We start from the raw sequence: 18037 nt of genomic DNA on the forward strand, positions 1-18037 counted from the left end.
TATAACATATATATGATGCATATATATAGAACATATAATAACATATAACATAACATATATGTATATATAATAACATATATATGTTATTATTATTCATCTTCAAGCATAAAAAGGCCAGTTTTAAGCTGTTTATAGAAGACAGCAAGAATCATCAAAAAACATGGTGTGTTAGTAATTGACCAGAACTATGCCTATTTTTAAAAACTTTGCATATGTAGTAAGAATTTAACAAGTTTAAAATCTGTGGATGTTTGTATTTAGTTTAAGAAGCAGTAACAATATTTCCATGTATTTTAAAACGTTAACCAAAGCAAAAAATTTTATATAATTTAGAAGGGAAACTTAAGCTATTAAAGTCGTGTTCAGTTAGACATACTCTTTTTCAAACTCTTTGGCATTCTTCTTCTTTTCTAGATCCATTTTCACCAGTTTCATCTTGAGATCTTCAATTTCTTCTTTATAGGGCTTAGCTCCTAAAGCAACTTTATCCTAAATTTTTAGAGAAAAGAAAAATAATTCCAGAGCACTTTTAAAGAGCTGTTAACTACCTTATTTGGTAGGAACATTTTAAAACAGCAAATTCCAAACATATGAAAAGCAAAAATGGCACAAAACTTAACCCTAAAATGAATAACAAGTAGATATCTGATGTGAGGTATACATGAAAACTACTGGAAGGTATAATTAAGAACGTAAGACTTTCAGTTTTTTTTTTCTTTTTTAAGATTTTATTTATTTATTCATATAGAGAGAGAGAGGCAGAGTCACAGGCGGAGGGAGAAGCAGGCTCCACACAGGCAACCCGACGTGGGACCTGATCCCAAGTCTGCAGGATCACACCCCGGGCTGCAGGAGGCACTAAACCACTGCGCCACCGGGGCTGCCCTGACTTTCAGTTCTTTAAAGACTTTTTTTTCAATTAAAAATAAGAAACAAGGGGATCCCTGGGTGGCGCAGCTGTTTGGCGCCTGCCTTTGGCCCGGGCGCGATCCTAGAGACCCCGGATCGAATCCCACATCAGGCTCCCGGTGCATGGAGCCTGCTTCTCCTTCCGCCTGTGTCTCTGCCTCTCTCTCTCTCTCTCTCTGTGACTATCATACATAAAAAAAAAAAAAAAAAAAAAAAAAAAAAAAAGAGAAACAAGGGGATCCCTGGGTGGCGCAGCGGTTTGGCGCCTGCCTTTGGCCCAAGGCGTGATCCTGGAGACCGGGGATCGAGTCCCACATCGGGCTCCCTGTGGATGGACCCTGCTTCTCCTCTGCCTGTGTCTCTGCCTCTCTCTCTCTCTCCCCCTCTGTGACTATCATAAAAAAGAGAAACAAAATGAAACAGAAAAGTTGAAAATAAGGAGTAGACAAAGTAAGTCAGGAAAATGAAACAACAACAACAAAAAGTCAGAATAGCAATATAAATACCAAACTAGAACTGAATTCAAGGTATAGAGCATTATAAAGTGTTGTTGGGATATTTGGACTCAAAGATGGTTAAATCCATTGCTGTAAATGTATCTACTTTCTCCTTAAAGAATCAAAAATCCTATGCAAATACATATTTACATGTATTTATTAGTTTTTAAAAAAATCTTTGAGTTTTATTTCTTTTAAAGATTTTATCTATTTGAGAGCAGAGCACAAGTGGAGAGGAGGAGGGACAGAGGGAGGGAGGAGCTGACTCCCCACTGAGCAGATATCGGGGCTCCCATCCCAGGACCCCAAGATCATGACCTGAGCCAAAAGCAGACATGTAACTGACTAAGCCACCTAGGTGCCCCCATACTTAAATATATTTAGGCTCTTTTTTTTATAAATAGATTTTTATTTTTTAGAGCAACTTTAGGTTTATGGAAAAACTGAGCAGAGTACAGAGTTCCATACGCTCCATCTCCCTCCCCCCCCACCTATTTCCCTTATTATTAACATCACATATTAGTATGATTTGTTACAAATGATGAGGCAATACTGATACATTTCAGGCTGCCTTAGAGTTTACTGTTCCTATTGTACCTTATATGAATTTTGACAAATACCTAATGACATGTGTTCATCATTACTATATCCTACAGAATAGTTTTACAGTCTTAAAAGTCTCCTGCTCCACCTACTCATCCTTCCCTCTCTTACCCCTTCTGGATCACTGGCGAGCCTTGATCTTTTTATTGTCACAGTTTTGCCTTTTTCAGAATGTCATACAGTTGGAATAACAGATTACGAAGTCTTTTCAGATTGGCTTCTTTTAATTAAGTGTGCATGTAAGGTTTGTCCATATCTTTTTATGGCTCGATAGCTCATTTCTTAATTATTACTGAATAAATCACTCATTTCTTTTTATTGCTGTACCACAGCCATACAATGGAGAATTAGAATTACAAAAAATAAAACCCATCTAAATAGGGACCCAGAGAGTTCTCTTTATTCCTCCAGGTAAATTGGGTTTCTATGGGGGTTGGGTTTATTCCCAACCACTGCACAAACATTTACATGCACACCATGGCTAGCAGACTAAAGAGGTGCAAAACTTCCATAAATGGTAAATGCTCAGCTTAAGGAGGTCGATGACTGGGTAAGAGAAGCCCATTCTTGGAGGAGCCCACTGTCTGCTCAGTCACAGCACCACTTCAACCCCACCTTCTGAATCAGGTGCTGATATCAGGGACTCCCTGAGCATATGACTGGCTGGAGTGTTGTAATTTTGTAAGAAACTGCCAAACTCCCTTTCAAACTGGCTGTCCCATTTGCAGTCCTACTGGCAATGAATGAGAGTTCCTACTGCTCCACCTCCTCACCAGCATTTAGTGTGGTGTTTTGGATTTTAGCCATTATGGCATGTTGAAGTATCACAGGTTATGTAGTGGTATTTTGTAATTCTCATAACATATGATGCTGAGATTCTTTTCATATACTTGTCACATGTATATCTTCTTAGGTGGGGTGTCTGGTCAGATCTGTTGCCTATTTTTTAATCGGCTTGTTTTTGTGATCACTGTTAAGAGTTCTTTGTGGGACTCTGCCCTAGAGTCCCCAGGATCATGACCTGAGACAAAGGCAGATGCTCAACCACTGAGCCACTCCGGCATCCCAGGTATTTTTATTCTTTTCCATTGAGCTATCTGTCTACATATTATTTTAAAAGTTCAAAGAAGGGGATCCCTAGGTGGCTCAGCGGTTTAGCGCCTGTCTTTGGCCCAGGGCGCGATCCTTGAGTCCTGGGATCGAGTCCCACGTTGGGCTCCCGGCATGGAGCCTGCTTCTCCCTCTGCCTGTGTCTCTGCCTCTCTCTCTCTGTGTGTCTACCATAAATAAATAAAAAAAAAAAATTCAAAGAACTCTCAAAATAAATAAAAGGTATCCATTTATGACACCAAAAAGAAAATTTCAAAATATTTTAGAAATGCAGAAATTACTGTTTTTTTTTTTTGCCACAGTATAATAAAATAAATCAGTCATATTTAATATTTTACCTAAGAATGTTTAAAACATTCTTAGGTAAAATAAATCAAAATAGAAAATACTGAATTAGAAATGAAAGACAAGAGAATTCCGTATTTCAAACACATGGCCAAAATTACACTCAAGAAACATTGATGATCTTAAACAGTTTTACTGTCTGAAAAGACAGAAAACAAATTTCTTGGTTAACATTACCTATTTATCATCTGCAGCTTGGATGGATTCAGTTGTTAAACTTTTGGGGCTCTACTGGAAAAAGAATTTCTTTGAAATTCTAATTTGAATGACATGAAATTTATGAATTAATTTGGGAAAAACTTAGGATCATATAGTTTTTAGATTCCAACCTAGGAAATGATGTTTTTTATAAGACCACATGTTCTATTTCTTTTTAATTTTTTTTTTCTTTTCACATCCTTTGCCCTCACTTTTTTTGTTAAGGTTAGTCATTCAAACATCTTTAGATTTTGTGTCCATTATAAATAATGGCAAAATCTTTTCCTCATCATGCAGGATGTCCATAAAGTTCTAGTGCAATTTATTTATTTTTGAAGATTTTATCTATTTATTTGAGAGTGAGAGAGCAAGCGTGAGTGGGGAGGCAGAGGCAGAAGGAAAGGAAGAAATAGACTCCCTGCTGAGCAGGGAAACTGACTCAGGCTGATCCCAGGACCCCCGGCAAGAGATCATAACCTGAGCAGAAGGCAGATGCCTTTCCAGCACAGTTTAAAGTTTTGATCAATTTACTGCTACTTGATATAAACAATTTGTAATGATATAACAGAGGAAATGTATCAATATTTAAACAAAATTGTTAATGATTCATTTGTTCAAATTAATTTCTTCTCTATTCAATTAACAAACCCTACATTATTTATTATATTGGGACAGTTATAGCCAAGATGTTTTCAAATAATGGTGAATAGGTTAAAAGTTTTTTCTTATGTCAAAGTCTTGAGTTAAATACATTGTTGCATTTTTTAAAAATGTTTTATTTATTTATTCATGAGAGACAGAGACACAGGCAGAGGGAGAAGCAGGCCCCCTGCAGGGAGCCCGACGTGGGACTCGATCCGGGGTCTTCAGGATCAGGCCCTGGGCTGAAGACCGCGCCAAACCGCTGAGCCACCCCGGCTGCCCACATTGTTGCATTTTATAGAATGTTTATAATAATACCGAAAAGCAAATGAAAGAAAACTCAAACTGTATAAAGATTTTATGAATACCCTATATTTTGCTTTCTTTCCCCATACGTGTTATATAATGCCAAAACCCAGAAATAGTTATTCCTGGTATGCAGCAAAAATATATCTCTCTCCATAGATGCCTGTATCAATCTAGACAGAATGTGAAGAAATCTGTTGCTTACTTCCTTTCTTGAAATACTTTTACTTACATGAAGAAACTGTAACCACTGTCTTGCACTCTATGCTGTACTGCCCCTGCCCAACTTACTGGCTACTCCACCTTGGTATCCTTTGGTTACTCCTTATCTCTTCCCCATTATACTCATGCCTTCATCCAATCTCATGACTTATATACTGACAATTCTCCAAACTTACACCACAAGTCTAGAGCTCTCTTAGACTTAAGTATACAACTGCTTTAGTCATATCTCAAGTTGGATGTCCCCAGTACCCATTTCAAAATCAATATGTCCAAAACTTAGTTCTGATTCAGCTCCCATGGTTTCAAACTTGCTCTTCTGACAATCTTTCCCATCTCCATAAATGGCAAGTCCATCCTTCCTGGTGCTCAGGCCAAAAACTCTGGAATCATCTCTGACTCCAAGAAATATGGGAGGAAGGGATGTGTCCCATTTCTGGGCCAGAGCCTTTAAGAGTAGAGGTTTTAAGATGATTTTTAACTTTTCTATCTGTCCCCTTCCTATGAACCAGGGCATGGACAGTTAACAATTTGGTTTTAACCATGCAGATGAAAACAGCACCTGAGGGGGTGGCAGAAAAACAGGATGGGAGGGAAGTGAGCCTGTGGAGCCATCTGCAAACCTGGAATTCACACTTTTATAGGAGATAGAGAAATAAAGCTCCCTCTTGTTTGAGTTGTTGCAGTTTGGTTCCCTTTGTTGTAGCAGTTGGTATGTCAGATTAACAAACACACCCTCCTGGATTCTATTTTCAAAGGGCAGCTTTTAAGAAATTCAATCGGACCATCATAACCTTTTGCCAAAATCATCTGATGACTTCCCATCTTACTCAAAATAAAAACCAAAGTTCTTACAACAGCCTGTGAGACCCTTTATGATTGGACTCACTGCTACTTCTCACCTTATTTCCCACTTCTGTCCCCTTGCTCATTCTGCTCAGGAGACATGGGCTTTTGTTTCTTAAACATACCTGCACTATTTGCGATTTCCTTTGCTAAGAAGGCTCTTCTGCTACCACATAGCTCACGAATCCCTTCAAGAAACCTTAGTGGTGTGGCTTTCCTCAGCTCCCCTTTATAAGATCATGTCTGCTTCCCTCATGCCCTCACATCCACCCAGTACCCATATACCCCTCGTCTTGCTTAATATTTTCCCACTGCATTTTTCACCATCTGACACAAATATGTACCTGCTTATTTTCTGTCTTCCTAAACCAGAATGTAAGCTCCTTGAAGGAAGGAGGGACTTTTATTTCTTTCCATTGCTGTACACATGACATCTAGAGCAATGACCAACATATGCCAGATATTCAACAGATATGTATCTTGACTGAATAAAAATGTGATTTGACATATTAAATGATTTCTCTCAAAAATTCTAGAGCTTTCCAATTGATTTTCATGGCTTTTAGCTTTACATTTAACAAGATTTTTTTTTTTTATAAGATTGTTTTTTATTGCCTCTCTGTTTCATGTCTTATTGAATGAACTTTCAGAACAATGTTAAAATGATGAAAGGAGCAGACATTCTTGACTTGCTCCTAATTTTAACTGAAATGAAGAGATAGCAAACTTAAGTGCTTGTTAGGGGTCAGGCTCAAGCAAGGGAAGTGTGAGAAGGGCTGGGCTTTAAAAAAAAAAAAAAAAAGTGGTAAAGATGTGATGAATGAAGGTGACTTGTTTAACGGCAATCAAGTTCAAAGACAAGCTTTCCTAAACAGGTCAGAGTCAGGCCACAGGCTACCAGGTGGGACTTACTAATGGGATTAAATTAAAAAAAAAAGGGGGGGGGGCAGCCTGGGTGGCTCAGGGGTTTAGCATCACCTTCAGCCCAGGGCATGATCCTGGGGACCTGGGATCGAGTCCCACATCGGGCTCCCTGCATGGAGCCTGCTTCTCCCTCTGTGTCTCTTGTGAATAAATAAAATCTTTAAAAAAATAAAAATAAAAAAAAATAAAGGATTTTAAAATTTACTTAATAAATATTTAGATAAGTGGGTTTTTTTTGAAAAAGAAAATTACATTTTAAACGATAAAGAATAATCTTTATATATCTTTTACAAAATATTTTTTCTAGGAATATAAAAATAATCATTTTATATGGAAATATTTTATATGCATTTCATTTCTCAATTTCCACTTGCTTTTTTAAATTTTTTTTTAAATTTTTATTTATTTATGATAGTCACAGAGAGAGAGAGAGAGAGAGGCAGAGACACAGTCAGAGGGAGAAGCAGGCTCCACGCACCGGGAGCCCGATGTGGGACTCAATCCCGGGTCTCCAGGATCGCACCCTGGGCCAAAGGCAGGCGCCAAACCGCTGCGCCACCCAGGGATCCCTCCACTTGCTTTTTTAAAGATTGAGTACTAAACTTCAAGTGTACATAGGTAACAGGAAGTTCAAAGATCAGACACCCAAATTATCCTCCATTTCAACAGTAAAAGAAAAAAAAAACACCTTGTTATTATAGAATGAGTTCGTTAAGTTACCTGAAGTATTTGGATCATTTCTTTTGTTTTTTCAAGGCATTTATTTGATTCATTAACTTGCGACTGAAGTTTTGCTATTATGTCATTAGTCATCTCAAGTTCTTTCTGCATCTTTACAATCTTGTTTTCCTTGTGCAAAGCACTTTCTTTAGCTTCATGCAGTGAAGCTTCCAGCTCCTGAATTTTCTGTTAGAGAAAGCACACATATATAAGATGTGCCAGAATCACAGTATATAAGTTTAAGACAAAGATCTATAATATCTATAATATCTATAGATATTAATGTTTCACACTGCATTAACAAAGAATAGAAGAGAAACCAAATGTCACTCAATTTACACATGTATTGTTTTCTTTATTAGAAGCTGATGATTTTTAGATTAAAAAAGACCCAAATTTTATAATATAAGGTTTAGTGCTTATTTTATTTATGGTTAGTGCAGTGTTAAGTACTAACATTTTAAATTAACATTTTAAATTAACACCACTTAAAGCACACTTGTTAACTGACTCTTTAAGAAATGTACATACTGTATCTTTCCCTTTATTTTTATTACCTGGTTTTTAAATTAAAAAATACAAGTATATAGAAAAATTCAAAGGCATATAATGAAGGGTAAGTTTCCCCATCTCAGAATGTCAGCTGACCCTGCAGCAACCACTACTAAACTCTTTCAACTGTATCCTTCTAGAAACTTTCTAGGCCTATCTGAGCATTTGTGAAATCTATAGTTATAAAAACAGCCATATACACAGTAGGAACATACTGAGTATACAGTTTTTTTTTAACTTGACAATGTATTTTCCAGATCTTTCCATGACCAACACATATAAATGTCTCCACATTTTTGTCTTCATGGATACATACTTAGTTTCTTTGTTGTACTATAAATTAGTTAACCCATCAACCACTAATGAACATCTAGGTTATTTCCAGTATTTTTTTTTGCAAGTATAAAAATATCTGAATTTATTTATAAAAAGATTTACTTGTCTTTTGCATGCACGCACACGAGAGAACGAACAGGAGTGTGTTGGGGGTGGGGGGAGAAGAAGAGGGAGAAGCAGGGAGCCAGTTGAGGAGCTCCATCCAGGACCCTGAGATCATGACCTGGGCCGAAGGCAGACACGTAACCAAATGAACCACCCAGGTGTCCCCAAAATACCCGAATTTGTTCACATTTACAAGATTATTGACCTACACACATATACAGGTTTTCCTAGAAAACGTCTGTTTCTTTCTTTCTTTTTTTTTTTTTTTAAAGATTTTATTTATTTACTCACGAGACACAGAGAAAAGAGAGAGAGAGAGAGAGAGAGAGAGAGAGAGAGAGAGGCAGAGACACAGGCAGAGGGAGGAGCAGGCTCCATGCAGGGAGCCCAACGTGGGACTCGATCCCGGGTCTCCAGGATCACGCCCTGGGCCCAAGGCAGCGCTAAACCGCTGAGCCACCTGGGCTGCCCAAAACGTCTGTTTCTTTTTGGCCAAAGCAGAGTTTATTTTTGTTTAAATGAGTGAGGAATCCAGATTTATTTTTTTCCAGGTAGCTAACTGGTTGTCTGGAATCAAACATTAAGTAAATCCTCTTTAGGCTATTGACATTATCAGTTCTCATCCTTACTTGAGTATACTGCTGCTGAATCTCTACTCTGGTCCACTGCTCTATTTGACTATTTCCGTATCATTACCAAATTATGCTGTGCTACTCTAATTTGGCATAATTACCAAAAACTCCTAGCACATGCTAATTATCGGATAAGGTATTTCATGGGATCGTTGGAGATGGAATTTCCTTCTGTTTCCTTTTTGCTTTGGTAGATAGGTTTAATATTTCTGCTATTTTTGTCTCTTCCAGCTAGCAAATCTGTAGGGATTAGCAAACCAATAAACTGTACTAGTGATCTTCTAGTTTCCACTGGTAATTGATTACTAAACTAGTGGTTGATGTTTTATTGTATTTACTTTGGTAAAAATGATAAATTGTTATTTACTCTTTGGTTCTTCACTAAGTCATTTTGTGTGCTAACAATATAAAATAGCATATATTTGCTTCACAGATTCCCAAGTAAGGCTAGTTGATGAAATAAGTGAATCATTAGAATAAGGTATTGATTCTTGGATACAGGCTAATCTGCAAGGCATTTGTTATATTTTTAACCTCTTCCATTTTAATTTTGATAGAACATTAACCAATATTAAAGACTCTGATGATAGAGAAGAGCTGGACTGTTCTTTCCCTTAAGCTAGTTCTATAAATAGACACAGATTACAGTTCATGATCAAAGAAATTTATAATGTACTGTAATGGCACCTTAAGAGGTGTATGTATCTCTTAATCAAATTAAGTTATGAGTTACTTATGTTTTATAATTCAAAGGGAAGATGTCATATAGTATACAGTTCTGTAGTTATTTGAGTGATAGCCACAATAGAACTATATTTAAAAAATAAGCCCATCACACACACTAACGTTGTCCATGTTTCCTAATACATTTGGTACTATAATTTTGTTCTGAAATATTATATAAAATACATTTTAACTCTGATCAATCTGCAAACTGAAAAGCATCTTATAAGAAATCACATACCTCTGTGGTTAGTTGTGTGGCTCCTGATGTAACATGAAGATTCTTATTGTCTTCTGTGGCAGAATTTACCAGGATACCAGACGTCCGGGTAAGCTTCAAAGTTTGATAGTTTTTAAATAGTTGTTCATTTTTCTCTTTCACTGAATTCAGGTCACGTTCCCATTCTTTGGCTATGATGGCATATCTTTCCTCAAACTCTGTAGATTCATTCATTATAGCCTATTGAATAGTAAAACACCATTATAACACTAAAATCAACTACATGTAAAAATACTATGAAAACTACTAGAATTCTAGGGCAACACATATGCTGAAATTCATTATTTAGAACATTCTAGAGCAGTACTTTAAAAGAATGTGGACATTCTTTGTGGTTTGCATCAGTTCCTGAAATTTCAGAAGATGCTGGATGTTGATGATGAGAATAAAAGGAGAATAAGGACTGGAGAGGATTTACATTGATTTGCAAGATGATAAATCTCACTTTATTAGATCAGTGGTAACATGAAGAGGAAATCTGCACAACTGTGCAGGTTAAAGTCCTTATGTGTATTATGACATTTATAATGTCATATACAAACATTAACTGACATGTAAAGGCAGAGTATATCCAATAAACTTAACAGCAATCTATTTTCCTGCTTCAGTTCAAACCTCAGTGTTTACAGGGAAAAGAATTCACTAACTTTTATAATGAATCTGAAAATCTTATATTTCTGTGCAGGGAGTAACAGTCAATTAATACTTTATATTGAAGGCATATTCTGAAATTACTCCTATAACATCTTTTTACTTCTAATTCTTATGGGATATTCTCTTTGCTCTCATCATTAATGCCTTATTGGTCTTATCTACATCTTTAAGGCACTTCTATCAGACTTGGATGCTAAATTAGTTGTGTTCTTGCTGGCATCCTGGACTCTCCTTTGTTCTAGACTACTGCGCTCATACCAGATGAAGTTATCAATTCCTATTTTCAAGGTGCTGGGAGAAGCCACATATCTACACATATCCACTCATCCACACAGTAGGTATCCCTACTTTCTACTTCACAAGTAGGCCTTTGATATTACAAGAAAAACCCTGATTATACATGGCAATTATCTTATCCAAATATTGGTTTTGATGCTTTTCTCTATTGATTGTAGACTTTATATATATATATATATATTTTTTTTTTTTGAGGCATCTCGTTTACTATTTTGCTAGCTTGAGGTAGTCAACAAATGGGAACATCCAGAGGAAAACATATTTTGAAAATATTATCTACATTTCAGTGTGATTTAAGTATAGTTTCCAGATGAAGTTAAAGTCTCAAAAAAGACCTACACAAACATATGAAACATAAAACCAATCTTAGAAGCTATAATATTGATCTAGCTCCCTTCCTCCAGCTGCATAATACAACACACAACTTTCTGACCACTGCATATTTTACCAGGATATTAGATAGGGATTACTTCAGAGAGCAGAATGAATATTCTGATCAGTGCAAAGTAAAACAAATTAACAAAATGGTCCTAAGCAGTGTTGGTTCTTATGAATCTGTACACTCTGCCAGTCACTTTGGGAACAAAGATACAAAGCACATCTCTGAACCTCAGAGTTGAAGGACCAGTGAGTGCATAAGGTCACCAAGATGAAAATAACATCTCAGTAAAGTCACTAGACAAGTTTTCTATGGAAAGACCACACAGCAGCTGCCTGTAGCCCTGAAATAGGCTCATATCTTACTCTATCTGAGGCTACTTGGAGAAAAGGCTTAATCCCTACAGAAGCAGAGAGAATTGAGAAAGATGATTCAAGATTCTGTAAGTGGAAACTGATTATTATATCCCAAGATTTTATCTTCTTTACAAGTCTAAGTTGATATTTTAAATTATAACATGTTAGAGGAAGAACATGTTTTACCCAATTTTTTCTCGTTTCATTTTCAAATAACAAAATAAAGTATATACAAATAAATTAAAGAAGCATACTTAAGATTAAGTTGCTCAAAGTCTTTTTAAAGAAAAAGGTAGAAAAATTAGAGCAAACAACAAAAAGAATGAGGTAGCATACAAAAATCACTACTTACAATTATTTTGTTATTATAGAAGTTATTCACTTGACAAATATTATCATTTTCTTTCTGGATGCCATTTTTAAGCTTTTCTATATCAAAATGAGTGTTCAACCATTCTTCCAAAAACTGGGTTATTTCTCTCCTATTACTTAGCACTTTTTGAAATTCAGTCTTTAGTAAGTGGAAATCATTTTCTGAAAGATCTTTGAGAATTTCCTGTTTGAAAAATAAGTATTGAGTTGCCTGGACATTAAGAAAGTTTTTATCTAAATAGCATACAAATATCATAAAAAGGGAAAATACCTTACTGAACTCTCATTCTTAATATTTTGAAGTAATTCTAATTTATTTTAATTGTATTAGAAATAGAATTCTAATTTACAACCTTGTTCCAATCATAAAAATCTGCCTGTACAGGCTATGTAAGGAATGTCTACAAATTCTGCCTGTTAGAATTGAAAACTCAAAACTATCTGTGACAAATAATCACAGTATGTGAAGTGCTTCGGCATGTAGCTTTTCTGTGCACCCAGGCCTTGTATGCATGTTTGTAACTGTTTGCCAGCCTCACACTGCTGGGTGAAAGCCAGATAATCCATGTGGAGTTATAATAAAAATGTTCCTGATTCCCAACCATAGATCTAGGATGTTTTAGAAAGCATTTGGAAACTTATTCTGGGATTCTATGAATTCCTGCTTGTTGGTACTAAATCTATTTTTCTGTATCTGCGGAGGCCACCTAGTCCATTATGTGGCACTCTCTACATCTGGCCAGCAGTCACCATGCAATCTATTTTTAATTTTTGGAATATGAAAATGGCTCCAAGCCCATGAAAACGTACCTTATCTATATGATAAAAAGGCTTAAAAAAATCTAAGTCATTTGAAATAACTTATACCTCAATACGTAGATCCATCTTCTGGCTCAATTTGAGGTCCGTTAATTCTCTGGATGGTACATCAAAATCTTGTTGAAGGTGCTGTATTTTAATTACCAGTTCATTGTGCTTTTCCACTTCATCAATAAAAACCACTTCTAATTTATTTATGGATTCATGTTGTTCTTCCTTTATCTTTGTAATCTGGCTTAACACATACTTGTAAGAAAAACATTAAGCAGATTGGGAAATGAACCTTTTAACAACACATTTAGAGGAAGTTTTGAGCTCTCAAGACTAAGAAGTGGGATGGCATCTTTTGTTTATCTATATCCTCTGGTAAGCTGAGGAAGCAGGAAAGAACATTTCTCTATCCCTAATTTTCTCCTCAGTATCTTGGGAGAATAACTTCCAGACTTCGAGTTCCTTATTTCGGATTCCCTACCGGATACACTTCATGGATGTCCCACAATTACCTCAGATTTGCTGTTACAATGTAACATAATCTCTTTCCCTATAAACTTCCTTTTCTCTTCTCATTTTTCAGTTAATTATACTACCAATCACACAGACTTCCCAGCTAGATGCCTGAGATTCATTTTTAATTTCCTCCTACCTTGACTGGGTGGCCAATGTGGGTATGCCAGCCTCAAGATGTGTTTCTCACATGTAGTTAGTTAGATGTGTGGCATCAAGGTGATAATTTGAATGCCATTATGTTCCACAGACCTCCTAGATAAATTCTGGGTATCTGATTGCCAGGATTTGTGGAAAAATATCAGGACCTGAGAGGCAATCTACCTAGGAAAGACAGACACCAGCTCCCTACTTCTTCAATCTTCCACTCCTCCTTAACCTCTTATAATTTGGCTTTTCCCTAACCACTCAATTAACATCACTCTGAGAAAGGTCAACAATAAAGTCTATTATCAACAAGTTAAGGGCATCTCTTCAGTTCATATTCTGGCTGTTTGAAGAATCTGCCCGTCTTGACCACCTCATCTTTGACATGCTGTCCGCCACTGACTTGAGCAATGGCACTTTTGCTTGATTTTTCTCTTGCCTCTTTGACATTTCCAACCTCAAAGCCCTGTGTTGCTCTCTTTTCTGCTACTGGCTCTTGAAAATTGATCTTTTCTAGAGTTCTCTTCTTATCCGAAGGCTCTTATTTTTCTATTATGCTTTCTGGGTGGCCCTATCATACATATTGTATTATCTAGCATCTCCAGGCTGATAAGTACATACCTTTATCTTTAGTCCTGACAAACCTCAGACTCACAACTAAGTGCCTACTTGGTTTCTCTTCTTGAATGCTCCATCATGGGTATTTCTACCTTACAACATCTGAAACTAAACACCTGATCTCTTCTCCTGCCCTCATCTGCCTTGTTTCTCTTTCTTTTTTGTCAATTAATGGCACAAACCTGGCTACAGCCAAATTCTGGCACTCAATCTAAATGTCTCCCCCTTTACCTCCACTATCAATCACATGAACGTACACGTACTATTTTAAATTGCTGAATATTTAATTTCTTTTATCCTACCTATGCCTATAAATCCTTTTCTAGTAGTATGGTCACCTATTTCATGTGGACCACTATAAATTATACTGCCTCTTGTCTCTTCTCTCTGCCACAAACTCATTGCTTTTCTTTCTTTCTTTTTTTTTTTTCCATTTGGATACCATTAGTTTATTAGTTCAACCCTGCTCAGGAGCTGCCGCTGCTGCGAGGAAACTCACTGCTTTTCTATAGTTAAGCAGCTAAGATGGTAATCTGATCATCTCTTGCCACCACTGAAAATAACTGCCTAGTGGCTCCCCATCATCTGCAAAATGAACTCCAAGCATTACTGTTCGAGTCCAGCTTCGACTGTGATCTCGTTTTCTGTAACTCTTTATCTGGTATGTCATACAACCTGCACCTGCTTCTATGTTTGCTTCATGCACTAGATTGGGAGATACCTGAGATGTTAATGCTATCTGTCTCTTGAGCACCATGATGATATCTAGGCTCACAGGTAGAGCTCAAGTTTTGGTGAATGAACAGATACTAGATGTACAGTGGATCTTGCACATACTGAGATGCACATAACCTTTAATTCAGTAGCAAACATACTAAGTATGCAAATGTGCCAACTCCCAAAGTAGGACCTAAATATACTGATGTTAAAACTAAAATTTATAGCAATATTTAAAAGCTATTCCTAAAAAAGGTGATACCTGAAATCTCTTGATGATTCTGTGGAATTCCATTGAACATCTTTGGTTTACAGCGAGAAGTTTTTCAATTTGTTTGATTTGTGAATGTGGAAGTGAGAGGTTTGCTTTTATTGTAACTGAAAGCTCTTTTTGGGTTTCAATTTCTTTCTCCAAGTCAAGGGATAGTCTAGTTAAGCACTCATAATGATTATGCATCTCTGAGTATCTCTTCAGAAGCTCCTAAGAAAAATTAGAAATTATTCAGTTTAACAATAGTCCTTGTCCTAGAATTGTAACAAAATTTATGCTTTAACATTTTCCGTAGTACAGAAACAAATTAAGACCTTTGTGCTTAAAAACAAAAAAAAAAAAAGAAAGAAAGAAAAGAAACTTTCATTGTTGATTTTGGATTACAGTAATAATGTATGATTACTGTGAAAATTTTAAAGACTTAAACAAACAACAAAACCAGAAACCACTACTGTTACCATTTTGATACATTTTTAGTTTTTTGCATTCATGATTTAAATGACCACCTACAAAGAGTGAAGACAAATTTGAGTGAATTCAAAGTAGTACCTATTACAATTCAAGACCGAATCCTGGCTCATGTTTACAGTAGGCAGTGTGAGTTTGTAGGTAAAACAAGTGACAAAGAATCCAATAGCTGTTTGCCTGCTTGGTGCAGCCTCTTTACACATTTCTATTTATCTGCCTAGCATTTCAGTTTTCTAACTTTTTATCAGAATTAGAGTTCAGGCTCTATCTAGGGAACTCACTGAACCATTTTCCAACTACAAAATGAAGACTATGGTAACTGCCATAGAGTTTTTAGGGGAAAATAATTATTATATGATACCTGTATCTATGTAATCTATAAAATACATACAGACATTATGGCTTAAGGGAAATAAAATTTTATTTATAAAAATGTTTCTGTAGTCAAGTTTTAAACTTACACCTGATTTCAAATCCTGACTACCAACCTACTAGCTATGTGACCTTGGGCAACTACTAAACTTCCTCTCCAAGCCTCAGTTTCTCTGTAAGTGAAACAATAAAGAGTATCTCATGAGGTAAGGCACCTGGTATTAATGCAAATGGTAGACACTAAATAAGCCTGGCCTATAAGCTCAAAAGACTAGAGGCCATGCAGGGGACACACTGGTTAAGGTATAGGTGGAAGAACACAATAGTTCAAATTGCTAGTCATATAACAAATGACACATTTAATTCAGGGTGCTAAATAATAGAACAAAGGGCTGCTGACAATGAGTTTCCTTTTAAATAACTTAAAGCTGTTCATTCATCTGGGATGTTGGAAAGGCGATTCCTGCCTTTGGTCTCAGTATGATCAAATTATGGTATGGAACAGCACTGTATAGTCATTCGTTTATACTTTTAAAACATATTCTGATAGGAATGTGCTCAATGATATAAAAAACACACCAAAAAAGTCTTTAGGGATCTTGCCTTCTAAGAGGAATGACAGTTAATCATTCCCTCAGTATATATTCACAATCCAAATATTTCCCACTGCTTTCACTGATACCTCTTTAGGTTGAGCCACCATCATCTTTGCCTGGATTATTGGAATTAGTTTCCCAAATGTTCTTCCTGCTTCTACTCTATTTTCAACGATCAGAGTCATCCCTTTCAAATGTAAGTTAGACTATGTCTCTCACTCACATGGTCAAAAGCCTCCAACAGATCTCCATCTCACTCAGAGTAAAACCCAAAGATCTTTCAAGGCCCCACAGCTTGTATCTTCCCCATGAGCTCTCTGACATCATTTCTTATTAGCTTTTCCCCTTCTTGATGTTCCTGGAACCCATCAGGCAGGCTTCTGCCTCAGGAGCTTTGTACTCATCATTTTTTCTTCTCATCCTGTTTTTCCCCCAGACAGCTATGTGACTTAATTCTTTACCTCTTTCAGGTATTTGCCCAAATACCACCTTTCCAATGGGGACTTAAAATCATAACCCCCCCAGTTTTGTGTGTTTATGCATGTACATATGCATACACATGCACACCTATACTAGATTATAAAGTTTAAAAAAAAAACACTGAACACTATCTATTCATTCCATAGAGGTTCCTTTGATTCCATTTAGGCCTTTGGAAGGGTACCAATATTCATTCATAATTTTAACATGGGACACTTACTTTTATCCTAAAGCACTTTTCCCTTAGGCTTTCTGTGAGGTGGTGTTTTTCATTACATTGTAACTTTTTCTCATATTTTACTATCTCTTTTTGGTTCTGTTGGTCCTGCATTGATACAAAGAAAAAAATAAGGCTTCAACTATAGCTACATTCATTTATAACCTCTATATGCTTTTCCAATTACATTTTTTCATATCATTTCAATAATGGAATTATAAGCTTGCAACTCAAAAACAAAGTTAAAAATGGCCAGAAAATAAATAACAAGAGTACCACTAAGTATTGTAGGGAGTGGCCTCAACTCATTAAGAAAAATCGTGTAAGAACCACATTATTTTTTGAGACAGAATTTATTCCCATAACCCTCAGTCACAAATTAGATTTTAGATTTATATCTGATTCTTACAATTTCAAGTCTCTGAATTAGAATTAGTCTCTGAATTGTTGCCAATTAATACACGCAAAACCACCTGAAATATATCTATCTATTCAGACTTTTCCCAGCACAACGGAACATAAAATACATATCCTGTTCCTTTTTGTACTTCTGATTAGAAATATAAAACAAAACCTTTTCTCTCATTTATTCACTACACTATTTAGAAGAATGACTGTTGAACAAAATATTTGTTGAATGAATTAAATTTCTTTATAAATTTAATTAGGGCCCACATAAGGATGGTTCCCAAGTGTCCATGTTTCTGTTGATATTGCAAATGATAAGGTGTTCTAGTCTTGCTGAATTATGAGAATAAAAGATTTTTATAGATTTTATGCAATTTCTTGTCTGAATTGTATGTTATTTTCTAGAGGGTTC

The 18037-nt window shown here is 36.1% G+C and overlaps 1 protein-coding gene across 5 annotated transcripts in view; it reads right to left on the bottom strand.

Annotated features, from left to right (window-relative positions):
- CENPE (centromere protein E) overlaps positions 1-18037 on the bottom strand; it is an 80917-nt gene that overhangs the window by 9703 nt on the left and 53177 nt on the right. For all 5 annotated transcript variants that reach the window (XM_041757725.1, XM_041757727.1, XM_041757726.1 and 2 more), the window contains 7 exons: positions 17221-17325; positions 15076-15294; positions 12876-13073; positions 11989-12192; positions 9912-10130; positions 7323-7508; positions 377-489 (listed from right to left, as the gene is read on the bottom strand). In XM_041757725.1, coding sequence (XP_041613659.1) covers positions 377-489; positions 7323-7508; positions 9912-10130; positions 11989-12192; positions 12876-13073; positions 15076-15294; positions 17221-17325 — 1244 coding nt within the window. The remainder of the gene's footprint in view (positions 1-376; positions 490-7322; positions 7509-9911; positions 10131-11988; positions 12193-12875; positions 13074-15075; positions 15295-17220; positions 17326-18037) is intronic.

This window comes from Vulpes lagopus, chromosome 6 (genome assembly GCF_018345385.1).
Source record: "Vulpes lagopus strain Blue_001 chromosome 6, ASM1834538v1, whole genome shotgun sequence".
Taxonomy (NCBI): domain Eukaryota; kingdom Metazoa; phylum Chordata; class Mammalia; order Carnivora; family Canidae; genus Vulpes; species Vulpes lagopus.